At 33.1% G+C, this 18,360-nt stretch overlaps 1 protein-coding gene across 6 annotated transcripts; it reads right to left on the reverse strand.

Annotated features, from left to right (window-relative positions):
- Positions 1-5,333: 5,333 nt before the first annotated feature.
- Positions 5,334-16,775, reverse strand: LOC100781798 (paired amphipathic helix protein Sin3-like 3). Of its 6 annotated transcripts, none has more exons than XM_006585917.4 (26): positions 16,550-16,774; positions 16,369-16,406; positions 16,182-16,267; positions 15,957-16,042; positions 15,242-15,394; positions 14,923-15,109; positions 14,719-14,817; positions 14,442-14,606; positions 14,086-14,362; positions 13,525-13,661; positions 12,224-12,299; positions 12,109-12,138; positions 11,725-11,972; positions 11,458-11,612; positions 11,158-11,285; positions 10,789-11,043; positions 9,744-10,424; positions 9,163-9,233; positions 7,433-8,065; positions 7,206-7,306; positions 6,974-7,112; positions 6,733-6,885; positions 6,459-6,625; positions 6,266-6,371; positions 5,918-6,098; positions 5,334-5,715 (listed from the first exon to the last, which is right to left on the reverse strand). In XM_006585917.4, exons 4-25 carry the CDS (start codon positions 16,028-16,030, stop codon positions 5,946-5,948), a joined length of 4,188 nt encoding a protein of 1,395 aa, XP_006585980.1. In that variant the 5' UTR covers positions 16,031-16,042; positions 16,182-16,267; positions 16,369-16,406; positions 16,550-16,774; the 3' UTR covers positions 5,334-5,715; positions 5,918-5,945. The 6 variants fall into 6 exon arrangements, with proteins under 6 accessions (XP_006585980.1, XP_014634817.1, XP_040874450.1 ...); XM_014779331.3 differs by having other exon boundaries at positions 15,957-16,032; positions 16,550-16,773; XM_041018516.1 differs by lacking the exon at positions 16,369-16,406 and having other exon boundaries at positions 12,109-12,135.
- Between the last annotated feature and the right edge of the window lie 1,585 nt (positions 16,776-18,360).

The raw sequence follows: 18,360 nt of genomic DNA on the forward strand, positions 1-18,360 counted from the left end.
TGAACTATCTACTGCCTTATTCACTTTACAAAACATTTTGCATGTCTATGACAACTTCTTTGGTTTAGTGACACACGATGGTGGAAGAATGTGAAGGAGATTAATGGGTCCTGATCCAAGGAAAATGAAGAGTGCACAGGGTTGTCCGATTTCAAGTCACATTCATATGAGATGGACGAAGAAGAAAATGAACAAAAAAGTAAAAAAAATTGTGTAATCTACCGACAGCAATGCCATAACAAACAATTATTCCAGCTTACCTTCATCTTCAATTTTCCCTTAGACAAGTATTGTTGTTTAATACAATGTAATGTAATGTTCTTTTATAAATAAATTGTTAAACAACAAATATTATCATTTTAAAAAAAAATTAATAACATACACAAACAAATTATATTTAATGAAATAATAATATTAAAAGTTCTAATTTTTTTACTAAAGCAAAAATATTATTAGACAAAATTCGATTTTTTTAAAAAAATTGTTCACCTAAAAAATGTCATTAGATTTAATATTTTTGCTTTAGTAAAAAAATTCAAATTTTTAATATTATTATTTTACTAAATATAATTTATTTGTTTATGTCATTAGAGTTTTTTTAAAAATGATAATACTTTTTGTTTATTAATTTATTTATAGAAGAACATTATACTAGATTATAAATAAAATACTTAAACAATCACATTTGGGCAAGAAAAAATCTAAGATGAAGGCATGTTGGGACAATTATTTCTATTATGGTCATGTTGTCGGCAAATTCCACATTTTTCTACTTTCTCGTTCATTTTCGTCTTCGTTCATCTCAGTATGAATGTGAGTTAAAATCGGACAACCCTTCTCTTTCTCCTTGCATCAGGATCCCACTAATCTCCTTCATATTCTTGTTACATTAATTCATGTGACAGTAAACCAAATGAGTTGTCATAGACGTGCAAAATGTGTTATAAGGCGAATAGCGGCGGACACATAGTTCATGTGGTCAACATTGACAGATTTACAAGCAGCCATGATGTGAGAACAGAAGAAGTGTTTAGCCTAATATTCACCACAATCACACATTTGAGATTGTAACATTATTCTAAACCTTACGGGTGGTCTGTGGTTTGGGTGTTTGAAGTGGGGATTGGGTTTGTTTGTCGAATTCGTGTGTGTATTTAATTCTTGTTGACCGTTATTCATTGCTTCAGAGACGACTTCAGAATACCGTGAGTCGGAGTTGAGCACTTAGGCTTATTCGCACGGATGTCCTCAAGATGTCGCTAGTGCATCTTCTCCGTGTATGCGTAACCTGTAAATATCCAATCAATCTATTATGTTATGAAATTTTATTGAAAGTAAAGTTTAACGAAGAAATAAAATAGATTATCACCAGTCAACATGAGTGGCTTCTTTAAATGTTTGTCGTTTGAGTTACCGCGAAGAAAGTTTTGTGCAATGTGGTGCAGGTAGAAGAAATGGGATGTGTCCTGAATTCATAAGTTACTTGGGTTGTTGTAGACACTTATAATCGAGGAGTGTCTATCTGAAATGAGAGAAATGTTAATTTGCAGAGTAACATGTTTTCTTAAATTATTTAGGAAAAAACCTCATGTTGAAGTTGTCTCTCCTTCTACGATGGCGTAGGCTATCGAGAAGATATGGTTAGCCTCATCTTGGGCTGTAGGTATCAATAATGTGCTAGTATACTCCCCGTAAAGCCATGTACCATTTACTTGTAGGTTTGGTTTGCAACCTGCAAACTCATTAATGCATGAACCAAATGACCAAAAGACACGTTTAAGCATTCTTTTGCCTGGTACGATTTCTCCTCCTTCAAACACAGATTTTGTTTGAGCAGCGATCACATTCTCAACTTGGCATATGATTCTTCCTGGTTTCCATGAATCATCTCCAACTCTCTTTGCTTTACTAACCATGCCTTTTTTGTAGGATGAGGTATAATTCATGAACATTTTGATCTCTGTAATCAACATCTTGATGGCGACGATTAAGTTTGTGTTGACAATTGGTTGGGTTTGTTATGTGATGTGTTTGTCGAGTTGTCGATGTTGCGCGAGACAAGTGTGATGACCTCTGATATTCTTGATGATCCATTTCTTATTATGCCTCTTTGAATTGCATGAGCCTAAGCTCCATGCATAATCATTCTCATGTGATTTGTACACAAGTTTAGCCTCGTCAGAATATATTATTTTGATTTCTAATACTATATTCTGCTCGAATACATTATGCTTCATCAAAGGCCACTGATTAGTTGGTGGTTATAAGTTATGTTGTTGTTGAACTATGTGTCGCCCCTATTCACTTTACAACATATTTTGCATGATAACTCATTTGTTTATTGTCACACAAATTAATGTGACAAGTAAAATAATGATATTAAAAATTTTAATTTTTTACTAAAGCAAAAATATTATTAGACAAAATTTAAGTTTTTTAAAAAATTATTCACCTAAAAAATCTCTTATATAAATTAAATAATATAAGAAAAATAATTATATTTAATAATATCATTAAATTATTTTAATAAAAAATATTTTTGAAACTAATTAAAAACATATTTATATAATATAATATTTATATTATTTTAATAATTTAAATTAAAAAAATTAATATACAAAAGTCGGGTGACTAAACCAGACTTTCTTAGATTTGGATTAAAGTGATTCAGTTTGGGAAATTTTTTAAAAAGTTAGGTATTTTATAAAAATATCATATTAAAAAGGTAGAGTTGGAAAAAAAAAACCAAGTTTATTACGTTGTTTTACAAGTGACAATCCTCAGTCATGGTTTAAATTTCTACGCTTGGAAGAATATTGGCAAAATACAACTCACATAGGAATGACCCCATTCAAAGCCCTCTACGGTCGCACCTTCTATCGGCTCTTCCTCACTATGTTTCGGGCTCCGCCTTCAACCTTATTATCAATCATCAGTGCATAGAAGGTCTTCCCATAAGCTGGCCAAAAATGATACATTGGACCCTTTCAAGTTTGCCCGAAATTTGGTTTAGCTGCTATGATCTCGTCGTCCCTTCAAAGTCTACAGTTGACCCCAACCCCAGTGTCTCGTTTTCCCACCTAAAGAGCATAGCCAATGTTCCAGCCACCCTATAATGCTTCACCCCTTAGCCATGTCACCAATTCGTGGCACCTTCCTCCGATGAACCTTGAGGGCAAGGTTTCTTTTGAAGAGGTTGGTAACAGGCCCATCAGAATTTAAAGTTACCCCTAGTTGGGTATATTAAGGCAATGTATTCCTAAGATTCATTATTTATGAATTGTTGAACTATTTTTCTTAGTAGTTGTAGTGTAGTCTTAGTTATGCTTACGGTTATTTAGCTAGTAGCTCTTTATCACAAAGCATATAGACTAAACTAGACTATCTTTCATAAATTTTGAAAAATTACATAAGCATTTCCGATTTTTTTATTCTTGCACTAACTTTCCTTAATTTTTGAAAGGCAAAATTATAAATTTGGTCTCTCTAGTTATCTCTAATTTCGATTTTAGTCTCCGTTTAAATTTATTTACGAATTTTGTCCCTCATTTATGTCCAATCCCGCAAACTTGGTTCTCAAGCTCAGATTTTGACGTTGATTGTTACAAACGAACATTGAATGTCACGTGTCACGTTTTAATTGAACCATAAACATGTGAGTCATTTTAATCGAGTGTTGTAAATTTGGTCTTCACTAAACTGCGAAAACTCAAACAAAAACAAAATTTGATACACTAATAGATCATGCAGTAATCAAATATTCATAACCAAACGGTAAAAAAGTGCAAACATTAAGACCACGACTGCATTCATTCATATTAGGCTTCTTTTTCTTCTTCATCATCGTCTTCTTCGGAAATGCTGCTGCGAAACAAGTCATTGTAAGAGAGTCAAAAGTTGAGGCCGTCGAAGTCGTGGAAGATTTCGGAGTTGTCACAGGCAACATTTCGGGAGTCAAAGAAAACCTCACTGGTGGTGTCGAGTGCCGAAAAATCCAAGCAAAAATCTCCCTGTAGTCCTCGAAGCGTGACGAGAGGGAGTGGTGGTGGCTGCCACTAGCGAACTTCGCCGTGCTGCCATAGACATGGTCATATATAGAGTTTTTATGGGGAAATTGCTGGCATCGATGGTGATTTTCTTGTGTGGTGGTTGTCGAGAATGTGCCACACTTTCCATGAGGAACGTTAGCGTTGTTGTGTTGTTCTTACGCTTTGCTCTCAATTAAAATGACATTCTTGCTTATGGTCCAATCAGAACATGACACGTGATAGTTAGAATTTCTATAATGAAATTATCGACATTGGTGGTGATTTTCTTGTGTGGTGGTTGCCGAGAATGCACCACACTTTCCATGAGGAACGTTAGCATTGTTGTGTTGTTCTTACACTTCACTCTCGATTAAAATGACACACTTGTTTATGATTCAATCAGAATGTGACACGTGATAGTTAACATTCGTTTGTAATAATCAACGTCACCAAATTTACGAGATTAGACATAAATAAAAAACTAAATTCATAAATAAATTTAAATGAAAACTAAAATCAAAATTAGAGACAACTAGAAAAACCAAATTTATAATTTTACCTATTTGAAAATATACATTACACTAATCCCCTGAAATGTTTAAAAAATATTTCATCAAACTTCCCCTATAAAAGTTGTTATTGTAAATGTTAAAAAAGAGATTTTTGTATAACTTCACAGATTCATAAATGATTAGTGTAATAGCTTTTTGAGGTTGAATGATTAGCGTAATTTACTTATTATTCTTCTGTTCAAATTCCTAATGACATCAATTATTTAAATTTATTAATTATAATACTTTTATATTATTTACATTACCATGTATTTCAATAAAGTACTACAAATAGTTAATTTTTAAAATATTCATGACAATCATTTTATCCTTTAAAAAATTATGGTATTAAATAAAACATGTACAGTTCTATGTTTATGATATTGTTGGTCTTCAGACAGTTTCTTCTGTGAATGTAAAACTACGTGCACAATTTGAATGTTACAATTAAAATTAAAATATAGTATATAAAATAAACTCCCCCTCCCCTCTCTGTCATCAATAAACATTATCATCCAACGGCTTCTAAAGCATTTTTTTTTATATAAAAAATGAACCTTAAAATTATCCTAAAAAAGTTACAACTAAAATTAATTCTAGATGTCAAATGAAAAGAGTCATCATATAGATTATACATGCCCCAACATCATTCCCCCAACATTCCATTCCAAGCTAAGTTGTTACACGAGATAAGGAAAACGGGGGCAAGGGGGTAAATATCGGTATAAAGTGAAACTGGTCCATGCACTACGAATTAGAATATGGGGGCCAATTACAGCCACCTAATTTTTCATAAAATCAATAACCTCGTAAAAGTAGCCAGCAAAATTAAGAGAAAAATAATAAAACTTATTACGATAACAACTATTGATGAATGGAAAGAAAATGTCCTTTGGTTTTGTCACAAATTACCTCTATTTACATGATTGAAACTCATCAGTCACCATGTCAAAGTATTATACTACAATCTCTGTGCCCCATCTCCCTTCTGTGTTGCCTTATTTGGTTGTTGGTATAGAAGATGCGAGGAATGCAAGAAAAATGAATTTCATTAAAACATCCTTTGCTCAACTTCTTGGACGGGATGCCATTTCCATCTGGCACCTCTGCCTGCCATTGATGCATGACCAAAAACACTGATGGACAAAAAAACAGAAATTAATACATAATATGTCATTGACTTTCAGAATTAGCAAAAAGTTTGCTCTAATGGAAGTAAAAAGTCACATTGGCTTATGGAAGTGTCTAGAAATTATCAAATTATATCTACAACAGGTGTTAGATGAAAGTAATTGAGCCCAAAATGCAAAATTCAGCAATAAAAGGAATATCACATACCATCTCGGGCTCAAAATGAATACCATCTTCAAATTGAAAATAATTTGCAGGACCGTTGTGCTCTGCTTGAACAAATGATTGGGGACTTTTCCTGTCCATGGCATGAACTGCTCTGATACAAGGTTCTCCTTTTTCTTCTTGTTTGATGTAAAAAATCTTCAGTATCTAAAACGTATGAAACCTAACATGCAACATGTTCCCAGGAAAATACAATGGAAATTCAGAAACACAATAGGACAAACATCAAATGAATTAACAAAATGAGCAAAAGAGAAAATAGAATTAGTAGGATTCAGGCAAGAATGGTGTATATATTTATAAAATATGCAAATGTAAATTATTAAATACCTTAGATGAACTGCAAGCTATCTTACACTCTAGACCATTGATAATTTGTAGTCCATCCAAGGTCTGGCTTGAATATTCATCACTAATGGCATACTTGCGCTTATTCCTGCAGAAGTACATAAACCAAAATAAATACAAATGTTATCTAAGCATTGGCATGCTAAGGAACCAACAATTCTTATTCATCAAATACCTCTTCAGGTAAATTCCCGACTTCTCCTTTTTGTCAGGGACAACAGATAGGAAGTCATTGTGCAGATAGGCTGAAAAATTAGGGTCCATTGACACTGCAGTCATTTCAGGCTTATCATATCCATAGTCCATCAGTTGAATAGACGACAATTGGGTAGGTGCAGGAGACTGCAATGTGTGAAAGAAAACTAAGTTATAGAACATACCAAACTCTCCATTTAAACTAAAATAAAAATGCTGAACTAAGTTGAGAAGTGGAACAAATAAAAGCTTACACATTCAATACGATATATGTTCTCATCATGGAGAAGAACACGGGCATTTTCGTGATAAACTAAATCAACGAATCTTCCAGGTTTTCTTGAATTTTCATATGTATATAGTTGAAGCAGCTTGTTATCCATCTCTTCGGTGGCAACAACCTGAAGCTGAAATACAAAGGACAAATTTTCAGGATTAGAAAGAACATGGAATGACAAGGTCTAAGTAGAGAAGAATAGGTTTTATGCACGTTACCTGTTTAACAAGTTTATATATCAGCTTGTCTAATGTGAATAAGACATATGACTGAGTTCCAATAATAGCTCGACACTCATCCTCAAATTTTGTACTATCAGAAGAACCATCCAGTAAATTGTAAAGGGCATCCATAAACCTGTAGCAAAAAGGTCACCCCTCAATCTTGCATAGATAATTAAATATTTAAATGCATCTTCAAATTTATACTAGGATGTAACATTATATTTACCTGCCATATTGATCACTAGAGCCTGTATCATTAGAAGCCCTCCACTTCTTTTCAGCAGATGATGAGTTAACCTTTGCAGATTGGATCCTCTCATACAATGTCTGTCAAAAATAGCAAAAGAAAATGCAGGATAAGGAAATATATCATAAGGTCTGAATGAAACCACTGGTTAATCCGCAACCATAATCATAAATATATACAAATGTGAAAATAAAAAACATTTGTACCTGATGAAGTCTAAACAGCACATAAAAGGAATCATTTCCATAAAAGACTCGAACAGTCCTTTGTTTGTCATGCAACACTGGAGGAACATGTTTTGCCAGAGGCTTTACAGTGACAAGAAAGCGCTCTGAATATGGCAATGAGGCACCATCTCCTTCAACATCATTGGCATCAGTCATTCCTTCTGCTTCACCTTCACTCTCAGCCTTGTTATCATGTTCATGATCTCCATTCTCCTCATGTTCTCGAGAACACTCCTCACCATCGGCAGACTCAGTACCAGAAACATCACCATTTTCAGAAGCATTTTCACTGTCCTCCATTGATCTATGGGGACTTTCTTCGCCTTCGTCATCAGCATCATTTTCTCCTCCAGCTTCACCACGAACTTCTTCCCCATGTCTATTTTGGTATTGTCGACAAATGGTACCATCTTTTCCTTTATGAACTGCCTCCAAACCAGCATGTCCATAAACTTCACAGTTATCCTCTTCAAAGTCTCCACCATTAGGTGATAACTCACCCTCTTCTCTTTCACTTTTGAAGTGTCCAACTTCTTCATGATATCTGTGAACTTTAGTGTCCTCATTGATGGCCCCATTTGTGGATGTAACTGGTCTTGTAGAATCAGCACCCTAAGTCAGAATAAATAAAATAGAAAATAAGGACATTGTTGCCAATAGTATGCACTGTACAGTCCAATACAACACACAGAATGTGTAACAAAAGCAAGTCTGAGAAGACAGACAATGAAGGAGGAAGAGAAGAACATTGGAGCAGAGACTAATTTTCATTTAGGCCTAAGTTCCAAGAATTACTGGTCTTAAAATGACATAAGCACATTAACACCTAATCTTCAGTTGCATGTAAACACAATCTGTCTTGGTATCATGAAATGAAAATTCAAATTAAAAAGAAAAAAAATAGATGCAAGCCAAACTATTATGTGTTACTGAGAACTTCAGCAGCATGGTAACCACTGAGCCTAAAAACTCAAGTAAAAAGGAAATGGTGCTCTTGATACTCTTTTTTCAAAAAACCAACAGTATATATAGCATTCCGGCTTAACATCTAAGTCATAGTAAGAATATAAATTAAATATGAAGATCAAATTCATCACAGAAAGAGAATCATACTAATCAAATAATAAAGCATCCACATACTACAAGAATAATTATTTGGGCCAACTTGCTTTTTAGAAAATCATCTTAACTAATGCAAGATAAAGAGTCATAAGAATCCAGTTTGCAATACAGAGGCTTCAGATCTATAAGCCCAGCAACTTTAATTGCTAGTTAAGTGCAAGGCAAAATGTTAATCAGGAGAATGCTATAAAAAGGAGAAACAAAGTCATCTCATTCATATAAAGCCATCAAATTTATGTCCTTCCTAAATCCAGATAATCTGTTTCATTGCACCGTTTTGATTGTCTTACTTGAAATTAGAAATGAAGATATATAATCAAGACAATTATAGACTGTTTATAATGTCTTACTTGGAATTAGAAGTGAAGACATATAATTAAGACAACTATATGCCATCAATAAATTAGAAATTGAGACAACACAGAATATTTAAAGTGTTTGACTCACAGGATTTAACTGGTTTGTTACTTAAGTAAAACTCTACACTAAACACAAATCAAAATTAACCCTCTTAAGAGGAATAATTTCCATATGCACATTAACTTGAAAGTAGATTTACATAAGCTGAAAAGGGAGTTAAGCCATACCTCTAATGAAGGTAAACCAAGTCCTCCCTCACCAGAAATATTACCAGGTCTTGATGGAGTAGCAGTAAGTCCTTGCAGAAAAAAGAGGTAACCCAATACCATTCATGATCACAGAAAAAAAAAGTTGAAAATCAAAGGAAAGGAAACAAATAACAAGATCACGAATTTGAGATAAATACCATAGATATCAATTTTGGATGGTGGCCAAAGCCACAATGCTGAAGATTTAAGACGTGTTAAACAATTTATACTACACATATATATAAATGCTAAATACAACCCAAATTAATGACATTTGTAATTAATGTTCAGAAGTCATAGCCTTCTAAACACACAGGTCAACAACAAAAATCAAAGAATAATTAAGCCTCTAATGCTTAAAATAACTCAATTCACGAACAAAAATGCTTTTGTTTTTCTTTTAGTAGATTCTACTATTGATTTCTTAACATGTTTCCATAGGGTAAGTGTTAATGAAACCCTAATAATAATAATTCTACAAAGATGTAAGAATTAATTATTAAGATAAATGGAACAATAAGAATCAAGTAGTGTCATCATTCTTGAGTCAAGTTGCCAACCTGATGCATTATCCACATTTGTTCTTCTACTAATTAGCTCCATACCCAAGGTCAATGAGACATTAGCATTCACCAACCGTTCAATGGAATGATCTTGCTTATTGGCTCTTGATACTTCATCAGTCGTGGATGCATTTATATGCACTTTACCATGCTGTGTACTACTTCCCAAGGTTTCATTCTTATGTGCCGAGCGTTCCAAATCAAGATGATTATCTTCTTTAACCTTATTATCCCCACTTGTTTGCCATTGTTTGCAGGAATTTGATTGTTCTGATGGAAAGTTCTCATCCCCATTTCTATTAGTGTTTAAATTCTTAGGATTTGTTGCAGGACTACTATCCCCATCATCAATTCCAGTGCCAGTTTTGGCAGAATTATTCTTATTAGCCTTGACAACATCTTCTGTATCTACTGGACCTTGGGGTCGAGAAGGAACACCAAGCATAGGTTCTAAAAATGTTGTCCAAATCTTCATTGCTTTATCCAACTGTTCAGTTGTACACATTTCTCCACAAGAATATTTTATGAGTTGATACAAATCTTCATGAATCTCCGAATCAGGATACACAAATTCCAAGTGAGGAATAATAGGCTGTCTGTTTCCAGCAGCAATTGCAAGAAGAACATCATCTTCTTTTCTTTTCTTCTCACTAATTTCTTTTATTTCTGCAAGTAAGACTGTAAAATGCACAGCAAAAGCAAGGAGTTACAAGTTAGACCTCAGGAGAATAAAAAACTATGGTATCATGATCACCACATATTTGAATGTTGAAGTTCCACTGCACTCAAACAATAATAAGTCACTCATTTTGCATGTAGTTATAGAAACTATGTTGTGCTGTAAGCAATACAATCAAAGCAAATGCATGCCCTGGTACATCAGGCAAGGAAGGGGGGTACATAAGCAAGTAGAAGAAAGTAAAAGGAAGATGATATATCACATGGTTAACCTTTTAGAAGCCATAAAAATATTAATTTATTAAAATAGTGGGAAAAAAAACTTAACAATTCAATGTTCTTGCAGGACAACACAATCCTTTACCTTTAGTGCTCAAGCTTTTTGTATCCTGCTGCTTAAAGTAGAAACTACGGTGATCAAGTGATTTGTGATAGTTCTTTGCATATATTTCAGCCCAAACTTTATTAAAATCAGAACGACACCTTGCCCACTCATCCTGTTTCTGCTTCAAGCGGGTTAATATGACTGGCAAAGCTAAAGATGCATTCTTCTTTAGCACATCCATTACATCAAGCCCATGATCACCATATAATCGTTCAATGCACCTAAGATTTAGAGCTAAAAGAACACAGTAAAAAAGTCATATCAGAACATGGAAAACATCAAGAAACTACTTTGTACAGCATATATGTACTTTGAAAATTTTGATTCATCAAATGGAAAGCACATAACCTGTTAAGTGCTCCTCAATACGAATTGGACTATCTCCTTTAATTATATTAGCATTAACCTTTTCTAAGAGCTCTTCAACACGCTTAGTTGCCACATTTACAGACTCTAACAACATATCAAGTTCAAACCTGCCAGCATAAGTTTAAATAATATCAGCAATGTGCAAGCCAAAGAGAACCTGTAGAAATACATCTCTGAACATTTCAGTGACATCAAAACTAACTAAAAAGTAAAAACATGATCACAACCAATAAAATAAGTATTTTAAAGGATAAATATAAATTAATGGTAAGCTCAAACCTGTCATCTTCACATCTAAATAAGCTCTCCTCATACTGATTTTTGCGCATGTGTTTAAAGGAATAGTCCTCACTGCCAGAAGTAACAGAAACCCAATGATCATTCAACACCTCTGCACCAAGTTCTGTTCTCTGGCTAGCTGGTGGTATTGGGTACTGTGTGAGCACAAATAGTACATATATAAAACACAATCAGTGAGAGAATATTAGAGATTTCATTAGGAGTTAGGACATACTTAAAACAAAGAGACAAGTGAAGCAACCATACATTTTTCGGTAGAAGACAGTAACTGGGAGTGCATTGTTCACAGTTCGAAAGATCAAGCTCACTTATAGGTTTCGCTGCATACTTATCCTTGCCGGCGTACAGAGATGTCTTAGGAACCAAAACATCCTTGTTAGCAATTGCATTGGATTTGTCCCTTTCTCGGCATTCGCGGTCCCTTTCTTTCATCCCATCATCCCTATCACGATCTCGATCCCTGTCCTCTACCTTCACTGGTTTTGGTCCGTGTCCTTCATGCCAAAAGGACTTTGATTAATAAGTAACGGTCAGATTTTTTGGGCCACAACAAGAAGCTGAAAATGTTCATGTGGGCCCATGCTACATAATATCCCAAGATAACAGAAGAAAAGAAAACATGATACTTACTTTTTTTCAGGAGACCAGCAAGGAATCCTTCTGTGTGACAAACTTGATTAGAAAGAATAAAAAGAAAAACTAGATTTTGTAGAAAGTGAAAATTTATTTTGAACTTGAACATTACCGTTCTTCTCACATTGAACCAAAAATTCATCAAATCCCTCCATAAGATCTGCATGTTTTCCCAGTAAATTGCCCACCTTGAAGAATAAGCCACTAGATGTTAGCAATTATATGAAGTATACCACAAGATAACAAATTTCACCCCATAAATACAGTCACATCAAGCTGATAGTGATACTAAATTGAATTGAGTGACCTTAACTATCTTCAACAAAAGATAAGCCACTTCACAATATCATTTAACATTTTTATAAAAGCATTCACTCTTTTCAGATTCTCAACATGGAGGATGGTTGGAACTTGAGTGTATTTGGAAAGCTCTTCCTAAAACAGATCAAACAGTAAGTTCTGTTTGGAAATCCAGTTAAGTCAAAGCATAGCAAATTATAAAGTTGAAGTAATTTGTGACATTATTGAAAATTAATCTTTCATGATGCATGAATATGGAGTTGTACAAAATTGTCCTTTGTCTAGTAAATAATGAAAATTAAAACTATGTAAGAAGCCAATGGTCATTTAAGAAATAATTCTATAAAGCATGGACACTTGTCTAGTATGAAGTATAGCAATGTCAGACATGTTTCCGACACTGACACCAACACCATCCCAACACTTGTCTAACACGTGTCAGACAATTCTCGTTAGGTGTCCAATTAAGAAAAATGTTAGCTTCAAAACTTAAGCCAAAAACACCCCTATAAAACTTGAACACTTCAGCCGATACACCTCCATATGGATGGGTGCACACTAACTTTTAAAATAGTTAGCTTAAAATATAATAAAATATTAAAAAATACAGCTCTCAACTTTTTCTATGAGGCTTGTTTTCATAGAAAAAAACTTAGGTTGGTATAAAAATGAGAATGTGAATATACCATCCATTGAAATATTTTGTTGTGTCACTCAAATTTCATTTCATTAGTTTATTTTCTCTCTCTGTTATGTTACTCGTGTGTGTATGCGGTATCCAGGTGTCCTATATTTTAGATTAAGACATTAGCTGTGTCTGAGTGTCCAGGTTGGTTTAGAGTCTGGGCTTCATAAACTATCATAACCTATTATTTAATCTTGGTCATTCACCCTGATAAATAACCATGCTGATAAGCTCCTCTCATTGTAATGATACTCCAAGTCTTTCTGGAAACAAAAACTTAGTGCAGGATTTTTTTCTCTTTTTTCCTATAACTAGTTCTTCATTTCCATCAAATGGCCAATGTTCAATGCCAGCCAAATTAAATTCACAGTATTGATTTCGACAAAACCAGAAAAGAAGCTATTAAAAGTTAAATGTATAAACCATACCAATGATTGCAACTCATGTCGGGCAATTATTTCCTTGCTGTAGATATTTAGGCACTTCAAAAATTCCTGGTAATCCTCAGGATTTCTTAATTTCTCCTTCACTTTGTCAAGGTAACCAAGCACTGGACTATACATACCTGAGATAACAAGGTTTTAAATAATAAAAAGAATCATAAAAGGAAAATAAATGGCTTAAATTACTACAAACATTGGACAAAGGATTTTTCTTCTAAGTTCTAACAAGTAAAACATGGAAAAGATTTTACAGTATATATAGCCTAACAGCCTTGATATTAAATTAAATATAAAATAGATAGCATATCTGAATTATAGATAATCCAATCAACAAGAGCTCATATTTTTCTACCTTTTACCATTATATATGGCAGAAATATGAAACATTTTTGCATTATATAATATATGTTATTGATTCGGTTCTTTTTCTATTATAGATTGAAGTATATGTTTCCAATGCTATAACGTGCATTAATGTTCATAAACTTTGTTTGAGAAGTAAAAAACATTTCTAAATTTTAAAATTAAAAGTATTGACATACGCACTTTTCAAAGAACTTTTATCCTCACAAGCATATGAGATAGGGTGCATGCCAAAATTTTCATCAGTATCATGCAATGGTTCAGCACCAGAGTCTTCAGCCCTAATACCAGATTTCCGCTTGCGAGATATACCATCATGATCATAATCTCTACTGCCCTTTTCCTTCTCATCATGCCTCCTCTGATCCTTATCGGCCCTAATCAAACATCTGTCAAGTTCTGGATCAGGATGGTCAGCACTGAGGTCACGATCACCATGTGAAGCTATGTTCCTTTCTCTCTAGCATAAAGATAAGTAAAATATCAGCTTAGTGACCAACTATAAAATCACAGGGACATAGGATTACACAGAGATAAACCTTTTCAACATGCATTTGCCTAATTATTGGCATAGCAGAGCTCCTATCGGGAAGGAGAGAATTTCGAGCCAAACCACAGTGATTAGAGGCTGTTCCTGAAGTATCAGGAAGAAAATGAGTAAACTCCCTAAGAAGATCCACATGGTCCTGGAAAAGTGCAGCAACCTGGAGAAATCCAATATATGATTAAAATGAGTGTCTAAAGAATTATAATACTAAAATAACAAATTTTCCTAAGTACTTGATAACATAGCCATAGACACCAGACAGAACTGACCTCCTTGTAAACCTCAGCAATAGACTTGGCTTCCCTTCTGTACATATTTAATATGTCTAGAAATGACTTATAAACACGGTCATTGTCATGAAAACGAGCCTGCATGACAAGAACCCAATCAATCAGATTCAAAAGTTAAGCTGTCCATATGTGTTGAAAGACATTAACCAAATATATCAATTATAAAATTAACAATGTATTTACCTTAATCTTGCCCACAAAATTTATGGCTTCTGCAAATTCAACGGGCTTCTTTTGGGGAGGTTGTTCATCCTCCAATGGAAGTGTAATTTCATATCCCTTTGGCAAGAAGGTGTTAAATCCCAAAATTAGATCTTTGTGCCCTTTAAACAGTTCCTTCACTCTTGCAATGACACCTGATGTATCAATTCTGCAAATGAAGAATTGAGAAACTAATCAATTTAAGCTAACGAAATCCAGATCCTCACTACTAAGAAAATATAATTGACAAAGCAAATAAAAAATCTTGGTGTTGGGAGAATGTAGTACAACATGATCAAACCTTTGAGCCTTGAAATCCTTCATGACTTCCAGAAAGTCATCATACTTTTCCCTCTTATCTTGAAACATGTCCTTTACTGCCTTGAGATATGCCAAGGCATCATCTGTGGTTAGTTTCTGAGCACCGCCACTCGTCATCTGTGGTTGCCCCGAGCTTCATTACAAAAAATTTCAAAAAAAATATTCAAATTATTGGAGAAGTTGACGACTGAGTATTTAGCACATTATGACACCATTCAATTCTGAATGTAGCAGAAGTGTAGAGGATCTACTATAACATGATTGAATCTCAATAGCACAACCTAGAGCAACTGCTTTGGTTTTACAATAATTTTCACCCATGACTTTTCATTGTCTTTATCTTGTTAATGCCTACAGAACATTCTATTCATAATACAATTGAGTTAGCAAAATCTAGAGAATTTAACTCGTATAAGTTTCAATTAACTTGCTGAATAATGCAGATAACTGGAGACATTACAGAATAATCTTCCAACAAAGACCATCTCACCAAGTCAAACCATAAAATAAACACTTGAACCTTCACCAGACACTAAACTTGCATAACAGATGAGAAACACCAAACAATCATTGTAGTGCATTTAAACTGAAGAAGCAAATGTTACATCAACGCAGATAATAAAAATTTAGAAGAAACAAAAAAAAAAATTCCACAAAACAAGACAAAAATTTTAAAAAAATAAAAATGAACTTACGGTTCTCCTCTAGAAGACACCATAGGCCGTTTCAGTTGTGAACTCATGTAAACATCATCCCTTGACCTCTTCATTCCTAACAATAACTACAACAACAAAAATTAAAACAATAAACAAAAACACAATAAAAAAAACACATCTTTTCAAACTCAAACACAATTGAAAAATCCAAGAAACCCAACTTTCACATTCGAACAAAAGCAACAAGCAGGAAGCAGATCTAACCGCAGGGAAATTCACAAAAGCATGAAACGCGAGCAAGATTTCCAGCCCCAAAATTGCACACAGATCGCCCTCGTAAGAGCCAAATCCTAACAAAGAGAATCAAGAAAGCAAAATTTGCATTACTTCAATGAAAAGCAACGTGACGATAATTCGCAGCACAAAGAGAGGGTTCAAACAGAAAAATTACAAAGAGTGATTGTGAAGTGCACGAACTGCAGAACAAGCCTTTCAACAAATACACGGAGCACACGAATGATAGAAAGATAAGAAACACGAATAGGAAAAAGAAAACGAAAATAATAAACAAAATAAATAAAAAAAATTGAATCTTCGAGTAAACAGAAGAAAAAAAAAAGCACAATCGCTACCTCAGATGATGATAAGAGAGAACACAGAAAACTTTAGCAGCAGAGTTTCTTTCTCACTTTGAATTGAAAAATTAAAAGAAAGATAAAAAAAAATCGCTTTTATTTTTTTCTGGGTGAAGAAACAGAATGCGGAGAAAAGAATGAAGGTGAGAGAGTTCACAACGTGATATCAATATGCGTATTTATATATGCGACGCGAATGGGATATAACATAACATAACACACAGTCACAAACAGAAACAGAAACACAAAACACTCCCCAAACTATATATATATATATATATATATATATTAGAGAACCATATTTTTGAACCGTATTTTTACACAAATATGGAAAAAGTACTACTAGTAGTAGTATTTTTTTCTCTCTTTTTTACACATTTTTTTTGTTGCTGATAAAATTCATGAGAAATTCACTAAACAAAGGAATGCTATTTTTTCCACTTGGGAAAATGTAAATGAAATTCATTAAATAAAAATTAAGACGTGTGTGTTTTTTTAATGTAGGTTTGGTGTAGATTTTACCTAATGAAGAATATTTTGGTAGCAATTTTATTTTTTACTTAAATTTATATATATCTTCTAATTTTGGTTTGTTAACTTTGCTATTTTTGTGAACTGGAATTAGGGCTAGACAAGATTCTATGAGGATGGCAATTTGGGTACGAGGATAGGCGGTGATGATCGGAGAGATAACTTAATAAGTTAGCGCAAAAAACAAATTAAAAAAAAATTATGTGAGGGCTTGTGTTGAAAATTAGGTTTACAGGTTTTGGGGATTAGGGTTTGGTCTCGGTGTGATTTCGTGAATAGTTTTGGGTGTGAAAATAATAATTTTGACTGTTGTATTTGTAAATATAACTTTTTATTTTTTATCCCGGTCAGTGATATCCCGATATTGGAAGAAGGGGTAAAATGTATTTTTACTTTTTGTCTTTAAAAATATTTAATACGTTTCAATTTCTAGATTTACTAAAAGTAAATTATGTACCAAAAAAACAAAACTAAATGTATAACTAAAAACTACTTAAAAAAAATTAAAAACCCGAGTTTCCTTTATAAGCTTTCTCTCGTATATACTGCACCAAAAAACTACTAGTGTATGAAACTTATCATATATATATAATTTAAGAATAATTATTAAAAATATATAATTATTAAATACATAATTAATTACATTAATTATATATAATTATTATATATATATATATATTTAATAATTATTTTTAAATTATATATATAATCCATGACTATTATAAAGAAAATAATCTTATTTGATGTCATCTTTCTTTTAAATATTTTTATTCTTAATTATTATAGACTAGTACAACATTTTATTTTAACTTTCACTAATAGCTATATCTTTTAACACAAGTTACATCCAATTATATATAATTATATATGTATAAGTAACCTCCAAGTGAAAGCATGGAGTGTGCCTTTTTTTTACACTAGTTAAGATAATTGTTGTTGATGTGTCTACAATTTTTTTTAAAACATTAAATTTGATGCATTTAACAGATTCTTTTGTGCTTAAATATATTTAAGTTCATGTAAATAGGCTTCTATGTGGTAGTAGTTGTTGAAAATAAAAGATTAAATTAGTTTTTTATTCTCTAATTTATTTTTTAGGTTGGTTCTTTATTTTTTTTGGATTTAATTTAATCCTATCATCTAAATTGATTCAATGGTGTTACAAAATTGCAGTTTGTGACAATTTAAAATAGTTATTAATTGATTTTAAACCATCATAAAATATACATTTTTTAACACCATCAGTCTAGTTTAGACAATATGACCAAATTGAATGG

Source organism: Glycine max, chromosome 8, assembly GCF_000004515.6.
Source record: "Glycine max cultivar Williams 82 chromosome 8, Glycine_max_v4.0, whole genome shotgun sequence".
NCBI lineage: Eukaryota > Viridiplantae > Streptophyta > Magnoliopsida > Fabales > Fabaceae > Glycine > Glycine max.